Source organism: Gasterosteus aculeatus, chromosome 2, assembly GCF_964276395.1.
Source record: "Gasterosteus aculeatus chromosome 2, fGasAcu3.hap1.1, whole genome shotgun sequence".
Taxonomy (NCBI): Eukaryota; Metazoa; Chordata; class Actinopteri; order Perciformes; family Gasterosteidae; genus Gasterosteus; species Gasterosteus aculeatus.
In genome coordinates, this window is record NC_135689.1 from 6,873,530 (window position 1) to 6,892,625 (window position 19,096).

At 47.8% G+C, this 19,096-nt stretch overlaps 1 protein-coding gene across 1 annotated transcript; it reads left to right on the top strand.

The window, feature by feature from the left end:
• Positions 1 to 350: 350 nt before the first annotated feature.
• On the top strand, positions 351 to 18,873 carry c1qtnf12 (C1q and TNF related 12). Its single transcript, XM_040192459.2, has 8 exons — positions 351 to 1,562; positions 12,751 to 12,855; positions 13,007 to 13,118; positions 13,232 to 13,416; positions 14,283 to 14,391; positions 14,976 to 15,069; positions 16,809 to 16,887; positions 16,978 to 18,873. Exons 1-8 carry the CDS (start codon positions 1,383 to 1,385, stop codon positions 17,074 to 17,076), a joined length of 963 nt encoding a protein of 320 aa, XP_040048393.1. The 5' UTR covers positions 351 to 1,382; the 3' UTR covers positions 17,077 to 18,873.
• The last annotated feature ends 223 nt before the right edge of the window (positions 18,874 to 19,096 follow it).

Genomic DNA, 19,096 nt, shown 5'->3' on the forward strand with positions numbered 1-19,096 from the left:
TGTACATGGCACAGTCAGTGTGCTTTGGCAGGCTTTCAAGCAGCAGATTAAACAAGATAATTCCCCGAGGCCACAAAACACCACGTTTCAATTCCTTGCTTGGATGTAAACAAAGGGCTTTGCTAGAGTAGTCTAATATTAAGCCAAAATGACAAACACACTTAGACAGATACACAACCTGATACACATCACAGACACACGTAACCCGTCTGCCAAAGAACCTCTTCAGCTTGAACTATGAGATCTATCATCCATGAGATAAAACAGAGCTGAATAACCCAGTGAGGTTGCCAATAGTAGCAAGGGAGAGAAACAGAGAAAAACAGTGTGAGAGAGACAGAGACGGGGAGGGGGGGGGGGAGCGGGAGGGAGAACGGGTGATGATAAAACTTCACTGTGAGCGGTCCTGTGAGTTCAGTCTGAGCAGAGGAGGGAGACAGGGAGTGCAGAGGCAAACAGGGAGCTACCAGCCACCAGCAGATCACCGCTCTCCACTGCGCGGAAGTCGCACGTGGCCTTGGACTTGACGGCTTACTGGGAGAGTCGGCGGGGAGCACGTGCGTGGTGTCAGACGGGAAACGGATGAGCAACCCGTGACGGTTTATGATATCAGCGAAGATAAAGGAAGAGCAAACCGGACCTCGGCCGTCTCCTCTCTCGGGGGACTCTCTCTTGCAGGGTTGCGTGGTTTGCGGACAAGACAAGTTGAACTCTGAGCTGCACCTTCTGATGAAAGACGACATTTCGTGGCTCCTGCAGCTTTTCCCGCAACCACACAGCTTCGCCGGGCACCGGATCCACCGCCTAGTGTGAAGAACGGCCGGGCAGCAAGCCTGGGGGTGTGGGTGGGAAAGAGAATATTGCTTCTCCATCTCTATCGCCGCCACAGCCCACCCTCAGCTTTGGACACCCCTCCTCACTGCCTCTTCTTTTGCCCCCCCCCCCCCCCCACTCCCCTTGTGCCCCCTCCCATCCCTCTGACTACACCTCACCCACCAACAAAGCAGAAAGCGTGAAAAATCTCACTAATGGGTTTATTTGCTGTCAGATCTGCGCCGATCTGTCATTCCCTTGGAGCGTTCTACTTGACACATTTCATAGTTGAGTAAGCCCTCCCAGCGCTCCGGTGCCCCCGCAACGTCGTGCCGGCTGAGGGCTCATCAAGAGGGGAGCGACATTGGCAGCAGTCATTCTGACGCTCTCTTGTACGGGGAGTCCCTGAAGCTGCATTCCTCCACTCTTCTACCCCCCCCCCCCTCTCCCCCCTGTGGGATTCTGCGTTTGTGAGCATCCTCAGTTTCTGTCTAACTGAGTCCTCCAACTTCAAGATCCAGGCTGTTTCTGCAGGGGTTCTGCTGCCTGAGTTTGAAGCCAGCGTGAAGATGTGGTGTGGGGCTGGGCCTCTGGCCGTGGTGGCTGCAGTGCTTTGGACTCAATGTGTCCTCCTGGACGGGGTGGATGCCAAGAAAGAGAGAAAGAAGCTAAAGGAGGCCCCGCCGCAACAAACAGAGACGTACAATGCTACGTTTTCCAACAGTGAAGAGGTCGGTGGAAGCGCCAAGGTAAGACTTTCTTTTTTTCATATTTTACTTTATTAAATTCATGAGCTACTTGCTTATGATAACGTGCCAAGAGAAAGTGAGTGCAGGTTATAGTTTGAAGTCGAGCCGTTGGCAGATATGTGCAATGTGCGAGGCAAATCAATTGTGGCGAAGGTAAAAGCGATGGGAAGACAGGTGTGCCCCACAGGTCAAGCTCCAGACACGGAGACGGACCAAAATGTGTGAAACACTAAATGGATGACTTCCGGAGGTATGCCAGGAATGTAGACATCCGTAGGCTGATCAATGCATCAATTAGTGCACGCTGCGGGTGTCTTTCACCGCTTTTCCGGCTGGATAGAACAAATGAAGATGAAGGGTAGTTCCATGTATAAGATGCAATGAGGTGAAGTTAGGTAACTATAAATGCTGTTTCTGCAGCAGGACATTACGTTTTAAATTCAGTTGCAAATGCAAGAAAGCTTTTGCGATTCCTGTGAGCCAAAGAAATAAGCAATGTTGTTTACATCAGAAACGTATATACAGTAAAACTGCATAACACTGGTACAATTCAATTTTCAGGAGCAACCGTTGGCCCCTGACTCTTATTTATTGGTTTACTGCTGGTGTTGCATATTTGCCAGAGTTTCCAGCGGGCTATTTGTTTTGCTTTCAGCCCACCCATTACGTTGGCATTCTCGTTTAACTCTCGCTGCCCCGTGTACCAGCCTTCAGTTCCTAGCGGCCGCAAGCCTCTGGAATCTTCCCCGTAACCTTCGCCCCCCGAACACCTCTCCCACCCCCCAGAAACCGAGCAGTGAGGTCTCCTTTGTATCTTCCAACAACACATTGTAGGTGGTTGTCGCCTGGTGGTGTTTATTTGACTTGGTTTTTCCCTGTAAAAGCAGAGGCTATGAAGGATGACCTTGTGTCAACCCTCCTGCCCCTGCTGATGATTGCGCCCCACTGGGGTTTCACTCCTCCGCCCCGTCCCACGGGGGGAGACGGGTGTCTTTACAAACGCTTTTTTTCCCCCCAGGGTCCCTAATAGGCCCGCTGCCATGATGTAACTCCTGGGAAAGTTAGGTGGAGGGATATTTAAAGACCTCTGGCGTGTTGTTCCCAGCCCATTGATTCTGTCATTCACAGGCCTAGTCTGACTCCGCTGTGTCTGGGACATCCGATAGGGGCGGTGCGGCCCCAAAATCTGGGGCAGCATGCCGCGTAAGCCCCTCACAAAGCCCCATCCAAAGGGTCCTGAAAGAGAACACCTCGGGGAGGATTAGCCCCCCCCCCCCCCCCCCCCCGCGCCTCCCTCTCGAACATTCTTTTCATCTCGTCTCCCACAATCAGAGGGTAATGACATAATCACTCTTAAGACGCGGTGTTATGCCAGATAGTGTCTTTGCCAAACCTTGTCACCTCTGCTGAGAAGCTGAGCTTCAGGCTTGACATTGTGGAAGTGGTGGTATTCAAGGTCACATTTGTTGTTGCAACTCTAACCAGGTTTCTGATCGAGGAACGAAAAAAAAAAATGGGTACCACACACCAAGAAAAGCGGTAAACTTGCTTTCCTTGTGGCGGTTTGAGAGTTTATCCCATCCGCATCTGCTTGGTCCCCGAAAAAACAACACGTCCATTGGAGCTGCCTTGGCAAGTCATTTGTTTTTCTCAAACAGGCCAAACATTTACACTCCACATTTGCATGTTTTCCCTTGTGCCCTGTGGAAACAGTGCAAACAGCTCGTACGATGCCATCTGACCGTTCCCGTGTGTGGGCCGCTGGCTGCAGCCTGCAGCCGCGCGCTGCATTCCACAGGAGATTTTTCCATTCGAAAGTGATCACAATAGTGAGGTGTGGAGTTGTGCCGCCAGTGGAATGTCTTTTAATGAGATGATAGGTGAAGTACATTTCAAACAACTGTGATCTCTGCGAACCGTCACGTGGTACAGTTTTAGAGCGATATGTCAAAGGTGCATGTGTGCGAGCCCTCCTCCTCCTCCTCCTCCTCCTCCTCCTCCTCCGAAGATGAGAGGAATCTGTCGTTGTTGGGAACAGTGAGGGATCTGTGATGGCTGTAATTGAGGGAGTCAAGTCAAACATCACGCCTGGCGTGTTGAGTAATGGCTGGGTTTGGCCCGAGGCGAGGGTTTTTGTTTCCTCTCTCTCATCCCCAGTGATGATTAATGCAGCGCTGTGTGGGACCTTTCGGATCAACCTCCACATACGGGACGGGACCAAGTCCCACAGGAAACGCCGCCACTGCGGAAGCTCACACCTCTCAGCCACTAGCTTTAGCCTTTGCTTTAAGGCAGGGGATCTCCTTTAACACGCAGGGCAGCTAAAGAGGTCATTCAACATTCAAATGACCAAATAAAGTTTGTCTGAGAGAGAGTGAAAAGTCAACTACGCCTAAAAAAAGACAAAAAAACATTATTTTGCAATTAACCATTTTACAATGTTTACAAAGGAGGGTGGTATTTCAGATAACCCTGCAAATGCATGACATATGCATTATAATTGGCAAAAGTCTTTTCAAAAGTAACACAATTGTGTTGTTTTTACACGTTTTTTGTAGAGATCATGCATACGTGATTTAATACGTTGTTTAAGGAGGTTCAGATCATTGTGGTTGGTCAGTTTTTATTATGTGGAGGGGAATGTCTACTGCTGGCTCCTTATTTACCAAACAAACACAAGTGGTATTGATCTTCTCATCAAATTGTTAATACAGCGAATAAGTGCTTATCAACATAAAATGTTGACTTATACTTTCCTATAAAAATGTTGGAGTCATTTGGCATCCATCATGTATTCATTAAAATGGGCTTGTACAACAGTGTTTTAGTTAATACCCCGTGACCTTGCCTTTTGTTTCCACCTATTATATTTCTCTAACTACTTGTAAGACGTAACGTAACACTACAGAGGGCAAATTGGTTGCATAATAAAAGAAGAAATGCACCATTTACAGTGTGCACTTATGTAACATAAGAGGAATCCTATAAAAGGAGGAGGATCTAATGACTTCTTACCTGAACTGTTCTGCCCACCCGGTCGAGCCACAGGGCAAACCTGTGTACCAGAGATGGGTCCTGATCACCAGCTCGCTTTACCCACCACAGGGAACAATTTCAGGGCTGTAATTCGCACACAAAACAGATGTCACACAAGTCTTTTTTATTTTTTATTTTTTTTTACATCAAGAGGACGCCCAAATTTTCTCGGGCGAGCTCTTCAGCGTAAACACAAATTTATCCACTTTTTGCTCACGCATCGTAAATGTATACACATCTTTGTTGGTGTAACAGTGACGTAAAAAAAAAAAGTAACTATATTTTATTTACAAATAGTGTTCTGTCAGTATTTGTTGGACTAATAGCAGCACGCTCACAGCGTGATAGAGCCGGTCCGTTCTGCACGAATTGCCGAATTGAGTAACAACACAGGGCCAAGAGAAGAGAGTCAACATCGCATGCCTAACTGCATTTAGCTCTTAGGCGATAAATCCTCAAGGCAATTGGGGGGTGGGAGGGTGCATGACGACTGGGAACCCGGCCTGGGGTACCCGGCCTGCAGAGGTGGGATCGTCCCAGCGTCAGGGCCCGTCCACCCATGCATGGATGACTGCACAGGGAGCAGTACCGAGATGTGAAAACAAGGGATTAAAGAAAGCGCTCCATCATCCTGTCCAACTGGAAAGCCGCCCGTTCAGAGGTTTTTACATTTTTTTTATCAGCAGCCAAAAGTGTGATGTCGGCTAGAGTGAGCGAACAGGTAGAAAAAAACAGATAACAGGTGAAAGAAAATAAGATCAGTTCGACAGTTCAGATGGACGAGTTAAGGAGCTGCCTGCGAAGGAGTAGAGTTTCAGAATCTGGTTGCGGCTCCAGAGACGTGTTTTAACAGTTGTGTTTGTGTTCTTGGTGGCATGCTGCTCCAGGGGAATATTTTCCATTTTATTGCTTCAAACAAATTCAATGTAAATTTCCCCAAACTACATGACAAACACAGTTAGCGCTTTGCACAAGTTATTCTTTTCATGCTAATAGAACTTCATAAGGTTACATAAGTGATGATCAATGAGTATAACTGAATCAGTAATTGATCCAAGAAACCTCAAACGGACTTGTTGAGTGCCTTGGGTAGACAAAAAGTTCACTTTGAGTCATTTCTATTTTCTGCCACTTTATACTTTTTCAACAGTCTTTGGATTACATAAAAAAAATCATATTATAAGCTTCTAAAATATGAAGTATTTTTCAAGTTTAACAGCCCCTTTGACTTATGATGGCTGTTCCAGAGCGAGAGAAGTACATCTATACAATATTTCACTTCATTTTTCTTCTTCTCTCCTACCCCGTACATCATCCTGTCAGGGTGTGAGGGTGGAGGCAGGACTCAAACGCAGAGTTCAAAACAAAAGGGACTTTAATAGTCAAAGGTCAAAAAATCAAAAGGCCAAGGGGCAAAAACACACAGGCATGAACTATGGACATCCAAGACCAAAGACAAGGACATGCGTGGCGAATGACAATGACGCGACAAGTGACACAGGAGACACATGGCTTAAATACACAAGGGAGGTGCAGGTGATTGGACACAGGTGGAAACTATTAGACGATCACAGGGGATGACGGGACAAGGCAGGAAGTGAAGTTACCCGGGGACACGAGTGGCAGAAAACTACAAAATACAACAGGAAGTGAAACCACACCGTGACAGTACCCCCCCCTCAAGGACCGACTTCCAGGCGGCTCACACTAGAGCAAAACAAGGGGTGGGGGGGCAGGGAAACCAGAGACGTTGGTCGGACCACCCGGGAAACTCTGGCGGGCGGCCCGGTGGGTGGCCAGACGAGCGGGGAGCCTCTGGGGGTCGGCCCGGCGGGCGGTCACCAAGCCGGCTCCGGAGCGGCGACTGCAGGGCACGGAACGTCTCTAGAATGGCAGGCTTGGGGACACGGGAAACCTCTGGGGTCGGCGGCGGCAGCTCGGGGACACGGAACACCTCCGCGGTTGTCGGCTCGGGGACACGGAACACCTCCGCGGTTGTCGCCGTCGGCTCGGGGACACGGAACACCTCCGTAGTCGGCTCGGGGACACGGAACACCTCCGTAGTCGGCTCGGGGACACGGAACACCTCCGTAGTCGGCTCCGTCGGCTCGGGGACACGGAACACCTCCGTAGTCGGCTCCGTCGGCTCGGGGACACGGAACACCTCCGTAGTCGGCTCCGTCGGCTCGGGGACACGGAACACCTCCGTAGTCGGCTCCGTCGGCTCGGGGACACGGAACACCTCCGTAGTCGGCTCCGTCGGCTCGGGGACACGGAACACCTCCGTAGTCGGCTCCAGCTCGGGGACACGGAACACCTCCGTAGTCGGCTCCGTCGGCTCGGGGACACGGAACACCTCCGTAGTCGGCTCCGTCGGCTCGGGGACACGGAACACCTCCGTAGTCGGCTCCGTCGGCTCGGGGACACGGAACACCTCCGTAGTCGGCTCCGTCGGCTCGGGGACACGGAACACCTCCGTAGTCGGCTCCAGCTCGGGGACACGGAACACCTCCGTAGTCGGCGGCGGCTCCAGCTCGGGGACACGGAACACCGCAGTTGTCGGCGGCGCCGGCTCGGGGACACGGAACACCGCAGTTGTCGGCTCAGCCCCCCCCATAACCCACCCCGTAGCCCCCCCCTCAAGGGCCGGATCCCAGACGGCCCTCAAATCACCAACGGGAGGGTGGGAGAGGACCATGGGATGGGAGGGAGGGAGCCTGAGTCTCGGAGCGGGGACTGGCCGAGTTGGGGGCATGGAGCGTGGCGCCGGTACTGGTCGGGTCGGGGGCATGGAGCGTGGGGCCGGAACTGGTCGGGTCGGGGGCATGGAGCGTGGGGCCGGAACTGGTCGGGTCGGGGGCATGGAGCGTGGCGCCGGAACTGGTCGGGTCGGGGGCATGGAGCGTGGCGCCGGAACTGGTCGGGTCGGGGGCATGGAGCGTGGCGCCGGAACTGGTCGGGTCGGGGGCATGGAGCGTGGCGCCGGAACTGGTCGGGTCGGGGGCATGGCGCGTGGCGCCGGAACTGGTCGGGTCGGGGGCATGGAGCGTGGCGCCGGAACTGGTCGGGTCGGGGGCAGGGAGCGTGGCGCCGGAACTGGTCGGGTCGGGGGCAGGGAGCGTGGCGCCCGAACTGGTCGGGTCGGGGGCATGGAGCGTGGCGCCCGAACTGGTCGGGTCGGGGGCATGGAACGTGGCGTCGGAACTGGTCGGGTCGGGGGCATGGAACGTGGCGTCGGAACTGGTCGGGTCGGGGGCATGGAACGTGGCGCCGGAACTGGTCGGGTCGGGGGCATGGAACGTGGTGCTGGTACCGGGGGCATGGATCGTGGCACTGGCTCGGGGGTCGGGGACATGGATCGTGGCACTGGCTCGGGGGTCGGGGGCATGGATCGTGGCACTGGCTCGGGGGTCGGGGGCATGGATCGTGGCACTGGCTCGGGGGTCGGGGGCATGGATCGTGGCACTGGCTCGGGGGTCGGGGGCATGGATCGTGGCACTGGCTCGGGGGTCGGGGGCATGGATCGTGGCACTGGCTCGGGGGTCATGGGCTTGGGTCGGGAGGCCGGGACGGGAATCTGCTGCGGCCCAGCGCGGGACGTCTTGCGCTGCGACCGAGCGGGGTCGGGACGTCGCTGCGGCCCAGCGCTGGACATCTTGCGCTGCGACCGAGCGGGGTCGGGAATTCGCTGCGGCCCAGCGCTTGACATTGTGCGCTGCGGCCGAGCGTGGGGAGCATAGGTGGCCTGTAGTCGGACCGCAAGGTCCATTACCCGCTCCCAGTGCGAATCGCCGCCAGACGACCACGAAATGGTCTCCTCCTCTGGGGACCATGTGGGGGGCGGCGGATGGTGACCCAGATGCCTACTGAGGGCTCCAGATGGGGAGACGGAGTAGTACAAGTACCCAGCTGGAACCCCCGGGAGAACCGTTCCCCCACTACGGGCAGCCCGCTGGAGACTCCGTAGACCGCCCATTGCCAGACGGGTTCCCCTGAACTCGTCCAAGGGAAAAAACTCTGCTGAGTCCTTTCTTGGTCGCGTCATTCTGTCAGGGTGTGAGGGTGGAGGCAGGACTCAAACGCAGAGTTCAAAACAAAAGGGACTTTAATAGTCAAAGGTCAAAAAATCAAAAGGCCAAGGGGCAAAAACACACAGGCATGAACTATGGACATCCAAGACCAAAGACAAGGACATGCGTGGCGAATGACAATGACGCGACAAGTGACACAGGAGACACATGGCTTAAATACACAAGGGAGGTGCAGGTGATTGGACACAGGTGGAAACTATTAGACGATCACAGGGGATGACGGGACAAGGCAGGAAGTGAAGTTACCCGGGGACACGAGTGGCAGAAAACTACAAAATACAACAGGAAGTGAAACCACACCGTGACACATCCCGTGACCCCTCAGATTTATCTTGTGACCCTTTTGAAGGGACGAGACCACTCATCTAAACTACTTTCCAGATAAACCGAAGTTACAGGAGTAGCAGAGACGTAGATACCACTCTTACACGTGTCCGCCATTTGAAAGGACAGTGATAGTCTTTGGTAACTGGGGATAGCGACCGACAGCTAATCAGGTAAAACAAAAGCTCTATCCTCTCTCCGTTGTTGATCGCCACATTTGATGCAAAAAAGCGTATTGGGAACCAATTTAAACGCAAATGATGTCCTTTTTTCATAGCATTACATTTTGCAACACTGACTTAATAAGGTACAGCAAAAGCTCTTGTCTGTTGCTACTTTAAATACATTTATCTAATAATACATGTCTGTAATTTGTGTAAAATTATGAATAGCAGAGAACCTTTAACACTGTCGTGTAGGTACTTGCGTGAAAACCTCTTCCAGACCAGGGACGTGTTGTATCCCACTGTTCTAAGGATCTAAAGCCTCAGTAATGTGTCATGATTTAGAGTCACATCAACGAGGATAAACACCGTGGAAGATTTAACGTTTCTCACCTTTAGACAGAATACCTGACACATTCCCTGGGCCTGTGCTGGAAAGGGCGCGCTCTCATACCCGCTGACAGACGAGGCCACTTTGAGGCCCTCGCACATCAGCGGGGGGATCAAAGCCGGAGCCCTGGTGTTCTTCATCAGCTCTCAGACGGATACCTGGATCCGCTCCCTCCTCCACTTAGTTCACCAGTTGCTCTCGCTGATGCGGAGCTGTGGGAGGGAATCCGCCGTTTACTTTGCGCCACAGCCGATAGCGGCGGGTGAAAGATTGAGCGCTTCTGACGGATTGTTCTGTGTCATTTTCAAGTCTGCGTGTGTGGAATCTTTGATGTCCTCCCGTCGAGACAGAGACTCGTATGCATGCAATGAATCTGACTTTATTTTGACAAGTTGTTTGAGCCGTCCCAGCGGTCACATTAAATGGTGGATGCTACGCTCTCAGGTTGCACATGCTTAAAACAAAAAAAACACAATATGTTTAATGGAAAGAGTTCATCATTCCTTAAGCTGATGATGTGGGTGTTTTTTTGCACGGATATGATTGTAGTAATTAACTTGGTCGTAGCGCATCTACCCTGAGCACACAGGATCCTCGGGGGCAAAGTTTTAATGGTTTAATTACGATGGCGTCTGTTAAAGAGGGAAAACAAGCATAGAGTGTGGCGGATTTCCTGGCCATGATCTGCTGTCTATTTTTTTTTTTATGATGATGTAGGGAATTGCTAAGATGTGTAATTATATGTTACCTGTGTGGGCAAACCTGCACTTCTCCATATCCCTGAAAGAGCGAGACAACTATCTGTGACATTGATGTAAACACAAGAACTAATGTTGAGCTTCGTCTTCTCTTGGAATTGGTGCCCATCGGCTATCATAACTGGGTGGGAGTCTTCTAACCACACCGAGCTGTCTGAGGTGATGAATCACAGTTTTACAACCCATCCCAGTGGAAATCTACTAGTACAACCACATCGCTACCGCAGTCAACATGTTAATATTGGTTCGAGCTTACAGGGCTGGTATGTCAAAGAAATAAGTCAACATTTGGGAAAGTGTCATGTTTGTTCGGTAGATTAAAAAAAAAAAGCCACCTGCCAGTTAGCTTCGCTTAAGGCTTTAATACAAAGCCTTAAAACAGGAGGAAGCAGCTCAGTCCAGACTCTGTCCAGAGGGAAAAGCCCACCAGCACACCTGAAACTCACTGACTAACACGAACCATCTCGTAAAAACGTTTCATTCGACGTTATTTTCTGCCTCCATGTCATCTGACATCCAAACAATAATGCATAGTGAAAGAGCTGGTTGTCTCAGCAATAGAAATAAAGTGCATAGGTAATTTAACTGTCATATTTGAGTTTACAGTGAACAAACTTTGTGGCACAAACCGGATATGAAAGTCATATCCGGACCCCAGGCTACACTTCATTTATTTGTAATTATTTAAGATGTGAGTGCCGATAGGCTTTACTTTTGATAGCGCCAGTTGTTTCCAGCTGTGAAGCTAATAGCTGCTAGCTATTGGTTTATATTGAACAGACTTAATTAAGGATTTGATCTTCTCATCTAACACGGTAGCGAAAGAGCTAGATGTTTCCATCAGGAGTTAGTGGAGGCCAGTTATTGCTTAACGTGAGTGAATATTGGACACAAACACAACTCCAATGAATCATAATAGTGCTCTTTAGCTGTAATGTGTAAATAAGCAACTGCTTGATGAACAGGTTTCCCATTCCAAATTTCTTCTATTGCGTCCAAGTTACCAAAGAAAACAGTTATTTTTTGTTGATGTATTTCTCAATATATCAAACTCTCTCAGAATGGGTATGTTAATGAATATGAAAAATTGACTTGTCAGAGGGAAAAATGTATCCAACTGGCCTGCAGTTCTATGGAAACAGCTTTCAGTCGTGTAAAGGTTTTCTTGTTTTGACTCAGTCAGTCTTGCTTTTATCTTTTTCCAAACCTCAAAATCACAACAAAAACACGGAACCATCCAACGCATGTTGAGCTGTTTATTTTGACTGCTGTCAAAAAGGAAAAAGTCAAAGGCGGAAAGAAAGGTGGGGAGAGTCTTCTGAAAATGCAATGTACAAAAAAAAAAAAATACAAGAAAAAACAAGGAGTGACTTTGTTGTGGTGGAACTGAAGGCAAGTCTTCAACAGTGAATAAAGGGTCATGTTGGTTTTGTAGATAAGTGATCCGAGTCCCGCTGCCAACCCTAAACAAATTCCATTTCAGCCAGCTCACCTCCATGGCGTGTCTTTATCTCCTCCCCTGTCTCAGCTCAAGACACTTGACATTTGAGGAAAGGTTTTGGGTACAATTCAAGATGGAATTCTTTCAGCTTCGCAATTTCCGCGAAAGACAAAAACACACACGACTCGTAGCACTGTGCATAAAACTGCTCCTCCCAGAGGTCTTCTTGCACTGTGTTTCTTATCTCCGTGACAGATCCCAGTCTCCTGTACAGCAGTTTGTTACAAATGAGTGATTGCAGACAAGATCGAGCATTAGAAAACAGACGTCAGGACTCTTAAATCACGGTATACACTGTATATACATTTGTTATCTTGTTTATTACATTTTCCATCGTCACTCAAACAAGCAGTATTAATATAATAAGATAGTTGCACGTCTTTTGGGGATGGGAAAAGTGCCATTTTGACATGAACTACTATTTTGTTATGAACTACAGTAGGTCCGCAATCCACAGAATCTACATGACACGCACGAAGGGCAGGCCCATTTTTCCCCCCGAGAGCTCATGGAAATATTCATGTGCTTAAAAGAAAATACATTTGTCCAAGCACATCGGGAAAATAACAACTGACGTGGCAACTGAGTGAGTTATCTGGAATAAAATAATAAGCAAAAGGTGAAACCTTTGGAGAACAATAGGAGGACTACTATAGAAAAACGTCTCTTTGCAGTGGGACTGAAAGAGAGGATTCACTGCGGGACTTTCCTATGTGTATGGTACCACTTAATTGTCTCGTGGGGCGAGATTTTCCTACGATGGTTTTGTATTTAGTTTGGAAGGTGCCAACCTTTGCGGCATGCCTTAATTGTGCAACATCGTTTGGAATAAAATATATAACGAATCGTGTGATGGGCGCATTGTTAAAGGCTGTGCTCGTTATTGAACAGTGTTGAAGCATCTTTCTTTGTTTCTGCTGCAGGTTCCTGACAACCAGCGAGTGGATCCGTTGGGATCATGGATGGACTTTGTCAAAAGACCGGTCGGCAACTTCCCCCCAAAGTGTCGCAAAAGAAAACGACCCCTGGTAAACGCAATATTTAGGTTTACAAATACTTAATTGATTAGGAATTATACCGGTATTGTCTTTTGCACTTCAGTAATGGAGCAAGATGACAAAATTGCATTCAGATGGCGTTTAATGCATTACAATGTCTTGTTCATCTGTCCTCCACTAGCCGGGCCCACCTGGTCCCCCGGGTCCTCCTGGCCCCCAGGGACCTCCTGGCTCTCCTGGAGCTGAAGTGACCCCGGAAGTTCTTCTCCAGGACTTCAAAGATATGATTAAAGGTATAGAAACATCCCAGACACAATTCAGCTTTCCTTTTTAACTTTTCAGAGAGGACCAAAATTCAAAAGTAAACACTTGGGCGTTGACATCAAAGTTGCTTTTATTCTGTCAGAGGCTACAGAGAGGAGAGCTGCAGCATTGGACAGACAAACCAGTCCCAGCCAGCAACCCACGGCCCTCCTCACCCTGGAGGGGATGACCTCCTACCGGCGAATAGAGGAGGCTTTCCACTGCAAGCTCAGGGGACCCGTGGTGGTCGACAAGAAGACTCTGGTGGAGCTCCAGAACTTTCAGACAGTATGTTTGTTTGAAACACAAGTAAATGTTTATGAACTGGTTCCACCTCGCTCCCTGTGCATGGCTGAAAAATAAATGTTTTGGCTAATCCTCCTCTGCATGGTCACAGGCTTCTTTTCGGACCCGTTTGCCTCTCTGTCTTAACTGCGTCTGAGCGTCTCGGTAATCATCGCCTCGTCTTCATGAGCGGGAATTATGAGAGGACCATCCCCTCGCTGGTGTAACTGGCACTGGCTCTGAAACTCACAACGGCTCTTTGGTCAAAAATATCTACTCTTTCAATTCCACACATCCCTCCCTGGAGAGCGCACAAAAGGCACTTTGTCTTTGACTTGGAATAAAGTGAGGAGAGGACAAAAATAGACACTGTTTGAAACAGCATGCCGTAGTGGAAGAACTGTGCCCTGTTGGGATGGGCTGACAAGGCTGGAATAGGGAGGATTAAGGGTTGCTGAACTATTTAGCATGCTAACACGGCAGCAAGACGGTAAAATAGGTGTGCTGCGTACACTGTAGCTTTGGAAAGAACATTTAAAAAATGTTGTTGTGAAGGAGGAAACGAGAAGGTCAAGTATTCAAATTGAAAAGTCTTTCGGGGCCTGGACCAGATAGTAGACAGTTACAGTTTTCTGCACGTCTTGACATAGTTTAAACTGTAGCTGTTCTCTAGATCAGAAGTACAGATTCCCCAAAGATTACATAAACAAAAATCATTGATCGGAATCATTCCACTGTCGTTTTTGTTGAAAATGCTGGTGGAAGCAGGCCTACGGGATCACTGTTCTGTAACCGAGCTCCTGGAGGAGGGGGTATGAAGAGGGTATCACTAAATTTAAGATATTAATCATATGTGCCTGTGCCTTCAGCCACCAGCTAAAGGAGCCTTCCTCCGAGGGTCGGGAATGGACCAGTCCACGGGGAGATTCACAGCTCCCATCACCGGGATCTACCAGTTCTCTGCCAATGTCCACATTGGTAAATTGCTCACTATCGTATAGCAAATATAACATTACATAAGGCAAGAAATCAACACTCTAAAACAGTCCCAGAAAAGTCATGACTGAACACCGTAAGTCTGTATATTCGTATATTCTTCTTTATATTTTCATAGTAATAGTGACTTTTTAGCGTTAGGGGTTGACCAATGTGTCTGGCAAATGTAACCGTAACCCAGGTTGGTTGGAACGTATACTTCCCCAAATCCAATAAAAAGCAGAACAGGGCCACTGACATTAGCCTGAGCTTAAAACTAATGCAGGTAAGGTTGTTACTGCAGAAAGCAGTTAGCCGGATTTGCAATTGCCGCTAACGTTTGAGCAGAACGGACAGTTTAATCCATCCCTAAAACTTTTTTGCATTTTAAACGGCTGGTAAAATACGCCATACCATACATTTATCCTCGTGTATCTAGCTTCAGGATGTGGAGAAACACTTATAGGTTTGTCTACAGGGATTGAACGATACCTGTACTGGGACAGGATTTTAGGGAAATATATTTTTTGTGAGCAGAGCGTGAGTCGATATCTTCCTATGATTGAGAACATTTTGTCTCTATACAGACCACAATGAGGTGAAGAGGAGCAAGAGTCAGCTGAAGGCCAGGGACAATGTCCGGGTGCTGATCTGCATTGAATCCCTCTGCCATAGATACACGTGGGTATTCGTTTTTCATTGTTATCATCTGATCATCTGTGTGCATTTCTGTCTCCTCGACATGTTCAGAAGCCCCAGCATGGTGTTGACATGCAACACCATTGGAGTATTTCAGGTCACACATCCAGGCTCTCAAATCTGGGGAAAAGGGAGCAACATAAACCTGATCACCACCAGCATAATAGTGTAGTACGAGTTAGTCAAATACATTTTGGGAAGTAATTAATCTGGTACAAAAACTTGCACTTTGCATTCTTGATGTTGTTGTTTTGCTAAATTGTTTACTATCCCTGTGTAATAGTGATATTTAATTGGTTGGTGTTTAATGCTGCCTTGACCATCAGCAGAATTTATGAGCTGTTAAAGGTGTTGTCTGTTACAATCTGTGTGGAACCGGTCTGGTATTTCCTGTGTGAAAGCCGAGCAGGTCTTTTAGAGGAAATGTCTTCTCACTTAGAGCCCTCGTTCCTGTCGCCTAACTAATCTTTATAGATTCACCTTTGACTCCTCGGACAGATTGTTGTATTCAGCAGCACAGCAGTGAATTCCCCTTGTTCGGGATGCGGGAGACCGACGATGAACTGAATCTGAAAGATTGTTTCTACATCATTACAACTCCAGTTGGGGAAGGCGCAGAGTTCTTTCCAATATTAAAAAAAGTCTATTTACATAAAGTCAGTGCAAACAGCAGAAGTGAATTTCTCCCTTAAGTCTCCCCTGGCCTGCGCAGAGCTCCACAACTTCCCTCGCAGCTTGCTATAATGAGGGGAACATATAAATAGTATTATTATGATGGGTTACCGAACCCAAAAGAGTCTCTCGCCCTCCCACACATGAAAAATGCAGGAAACGTGAAGTGAGCTTCTTTGTGAGGGCGGTTGGAGAGAAGACAAACGTGATTGATTTGCCATAGAAATGTGGCGTTTTCCACTCAACGGGAGCCAGTGCTCTCAGTGTGGTTACGGCCCGTGGCAATGTTACAACTATGTGTACAGTCTGATGGCACTGAGTTGTTAAAAGAAACCTCTTTACAGTAAATACAGGGAAATACGACATTAATACCACTATCGTGTTTTTATGCTTTGTATGAATCTACCAACTGCATTCAGACTTGAAATCGAAAGGAAACAGCTGGCATGCCTCATGCCAAAGGTGGCAAACGGTGAATTGTTGTTTTTACACAAACTTTCCTACCCGTACAACAGCCAGGAGATGCTTAGCTTAGCATAAATACAGTAGGAGGCAGCTGGCTGGTAACAAAATCCCTTAGGGCACGGGTCTTCAACAGCGGGTCCGCAGAGGTACTGCAGGGGGGGTAGCGAAATGTTTGGTTGATAAGACAATTTTTTTTCTTTTTTTTTCAACCAATTTTTTTTCCACAAATTTAAATGTCTCCAAAATCAGAATTGTATTTATTGTCTTTAAATACACATTAACATGAATCCAACATATTGTAGCAAACGGATACATTGATGGAGATAGAGAGATGGAGAAAGTTATCTTTCAGTCCGCAACACACACACTCAGCTTCCCACCGGAGGAGCTCTCTCAAGCTTTGGGCACCGGTTCACTCACTGCTCCTTTCATGCAAATACGACAGCGCAGGCACCAGCCAATCAGATCGCGTTTATGCTCACGTATGAAGAGCGCGAAGCTCAAAAATAAAAGAGGCTTGCAGATTCAATACAAATTGTTGAGAACACAGCATTTATTCAGCAATGTTTCATGTATGATTGCAGCTCCCTGGAGATGATTGTTGGATTAGAAAGTAACAGCAAGATATTCACTGTCAGCGTGCAGGGGCTGCTGGAGCTACAGGTGAGCAGCACACCGACTAACACACAAACATAAAATACCTGTTTTTGTGCAGATCTTTCCTACATCAATGTTGTGTATTTCCCTCTGCAGGCCGGCCAGTACACCTCCATATTTGTGGATAATGCAGCAGGCGCTTCCATCACAATACAGAACGGATCCGATTTCATGGGCATGCTGCTTGGTGTATAGACTCGCCCACGAACAGGGCACCATCCGAGCCCTCTGCTGCATCTTCTTTCTTTCTTTTTTCTCAATGGACCGCTTTTGAGCTCCGTCACACACCACCAAACCACAGGGGAGGTTTAAAAGAAAGGAAATAAGGCTGACATGGACTTTACCGCTCGTCATGCAGGGACAGCGTGAAGAACTTAAGGACGAGTTTGTTTTTGATCAGTGCATCACTGCAACACTTACCGGAGGAACGTGGTGGCCCGTTTTGCTTCACCAACCAAAAATAACCGTAAACAAAGCGGTAAATATGTCTGTTACAGTATATCTTTTTGAGTTTGTTGAAGACCTTTACAGTGAAACAAATATCCATCCATCCATCCATCCATCCATTGTCAGACCGCTTATCCTGCACACAGGGTCGCGGGGGGGCTGGAGTCCATCCCAGCCAACTTCGGGCGATAGACAGGGTACACCCTGGATTGGTCGCCAGCCAATCGCAGGGCAACACAGAGACATACAACCATTCACACTCACATTCACACATCTACGGGCAATTTAAAGTCCCCAATCAACCTGATCCCCAGAGCATGTCTTTGGACTGTGGGAGGAAGCCGGAGAACCCGGAGAGAACCCACGCAGACACGGGGAGAACATGCAGACTCCACACAGAAAGGCCACTGGGTGGAATCGAACCCAGGACCTTCTTGCTGTGAGGCGACAGTGCTAACCACCACGCCACCGTGCCGCCCGTGAAACAAATATCATTTTTTCTATTATGTTCTCCTAATGGACATTGGAAGATGCTATGAGACAAGAAAAAGTCCATTTGTGTGTTTGATCTATACTGACAGTTAAAGTTGTCTAAATGATCTATTATGTACACGCTCATTGACTACAGTTGCATTTTCATCATGGACGGAACATTTATATATGGTGTATGGTACATAGACTGTGAGTACACTGGACAATGGAAGCCGGCTCAATAGAGAGAATATAGCATCACAAGATCTTGTCCCACTTATATAATTACATTTTTGCAGTGCATTTTTTGGGCTATGCTTTTGGGAGGTCAGACATTGTGCTGCTGGCATGGCTGAAGACTATAAATGGCAAATTCACATTACAACAAAAAAAACAAGGGTCTTGCGCTCGGCGTTGGTTGGTTAGAGCCAAACTTAAGAAGCATTCAACTCTTGGGTGTGCTGGGAGAGATTTTCCCCATTTCCTTCATGCAAGCCTTTTGAGATAATATAACGCCTACATATACATACATCGTTTGGGAGAAAATCCGACAGCGGCCAAGAAACCAGACAAAATTAATTTGTTCTTTCAGCTCAAGCAGGAAAGCACACAACTTTCTGCGAAGCGCAGACATCCTCGTGGATCCATCACAGCACAACACAATAAGGGAGGAGGCGCCTGCCAAAGTTGTTTTTTCTGCAAAAATGTGAATGCGCTTTTAGTCTTGTTTAAATTTGTCATACAAATTGAGATCCACCTTTTAACTAAGAGAGCTGTAAGAGAGAGGTCTTTTTTGTCATCATTTATCATATGTTTATTCTTTATTGTATTGTATTATTTTCTTAAATAGATGCTTGTAATTTATAATAACTACTACACCAGTAACATTGGAACGCTATTGATATTTTATATGGTATTTATGTTTGAGGAAATGTATGAATCACTTGTTGATTGAAACACTCGTGGACTCTTGTCAAACCCACAGATTACTGCAAGGATAAAATGTATTTTTTTGCAAGTTTTTTTATTACCCATACCATGCTGTAATTTGAAATTAAACTCTTTTTTAAGGTTGCCATTTTTGTCTCTGCACATATTAATGATGGTCATATTATGATTTTCTCACTGGAGGAAAGTAATATCTAAACTGTAGTAATACTGCTATCAGAGTTCCCTCTTCTTTTGCAGTATGCTGGATTCATTTGATGAAAGAATCCTCAGGAGTTTAACAAACCGAAACATTTCTTTTTGGCATTTGGATTGCAAAATACCACAAATGCCTTTGCAAAAATTGGCA

What these genes read in the sequence shown, in the direction of transcription:
- c1qtnf12 (XM_040192459.2), top strand. Translation starts at nt 1,383, where the DNA reads ATGTGGTGTGGGGCTGGGCCTCTGGCCGTGGTGGCTGCAGTGCTTTGG. An exon ending in GCAAAAGAAAACGACCCCTG is followed by an intron (nt 12,856 to 13,006) that starts GTAAACGCAATA and finishes GTCCTCCACTAG; the next exon opens with CCGGGCCCACCTGGTCCCCC. An exon ending in AGGGGCTGCTGGAGCTACAG is followed by an intron (nt 16,888 to 16,977) that starts GTGAGCAGCACA and finishes TTCCCTCTGCAG; the next exon opens with GCCGGCCAGTACACCTCCAT.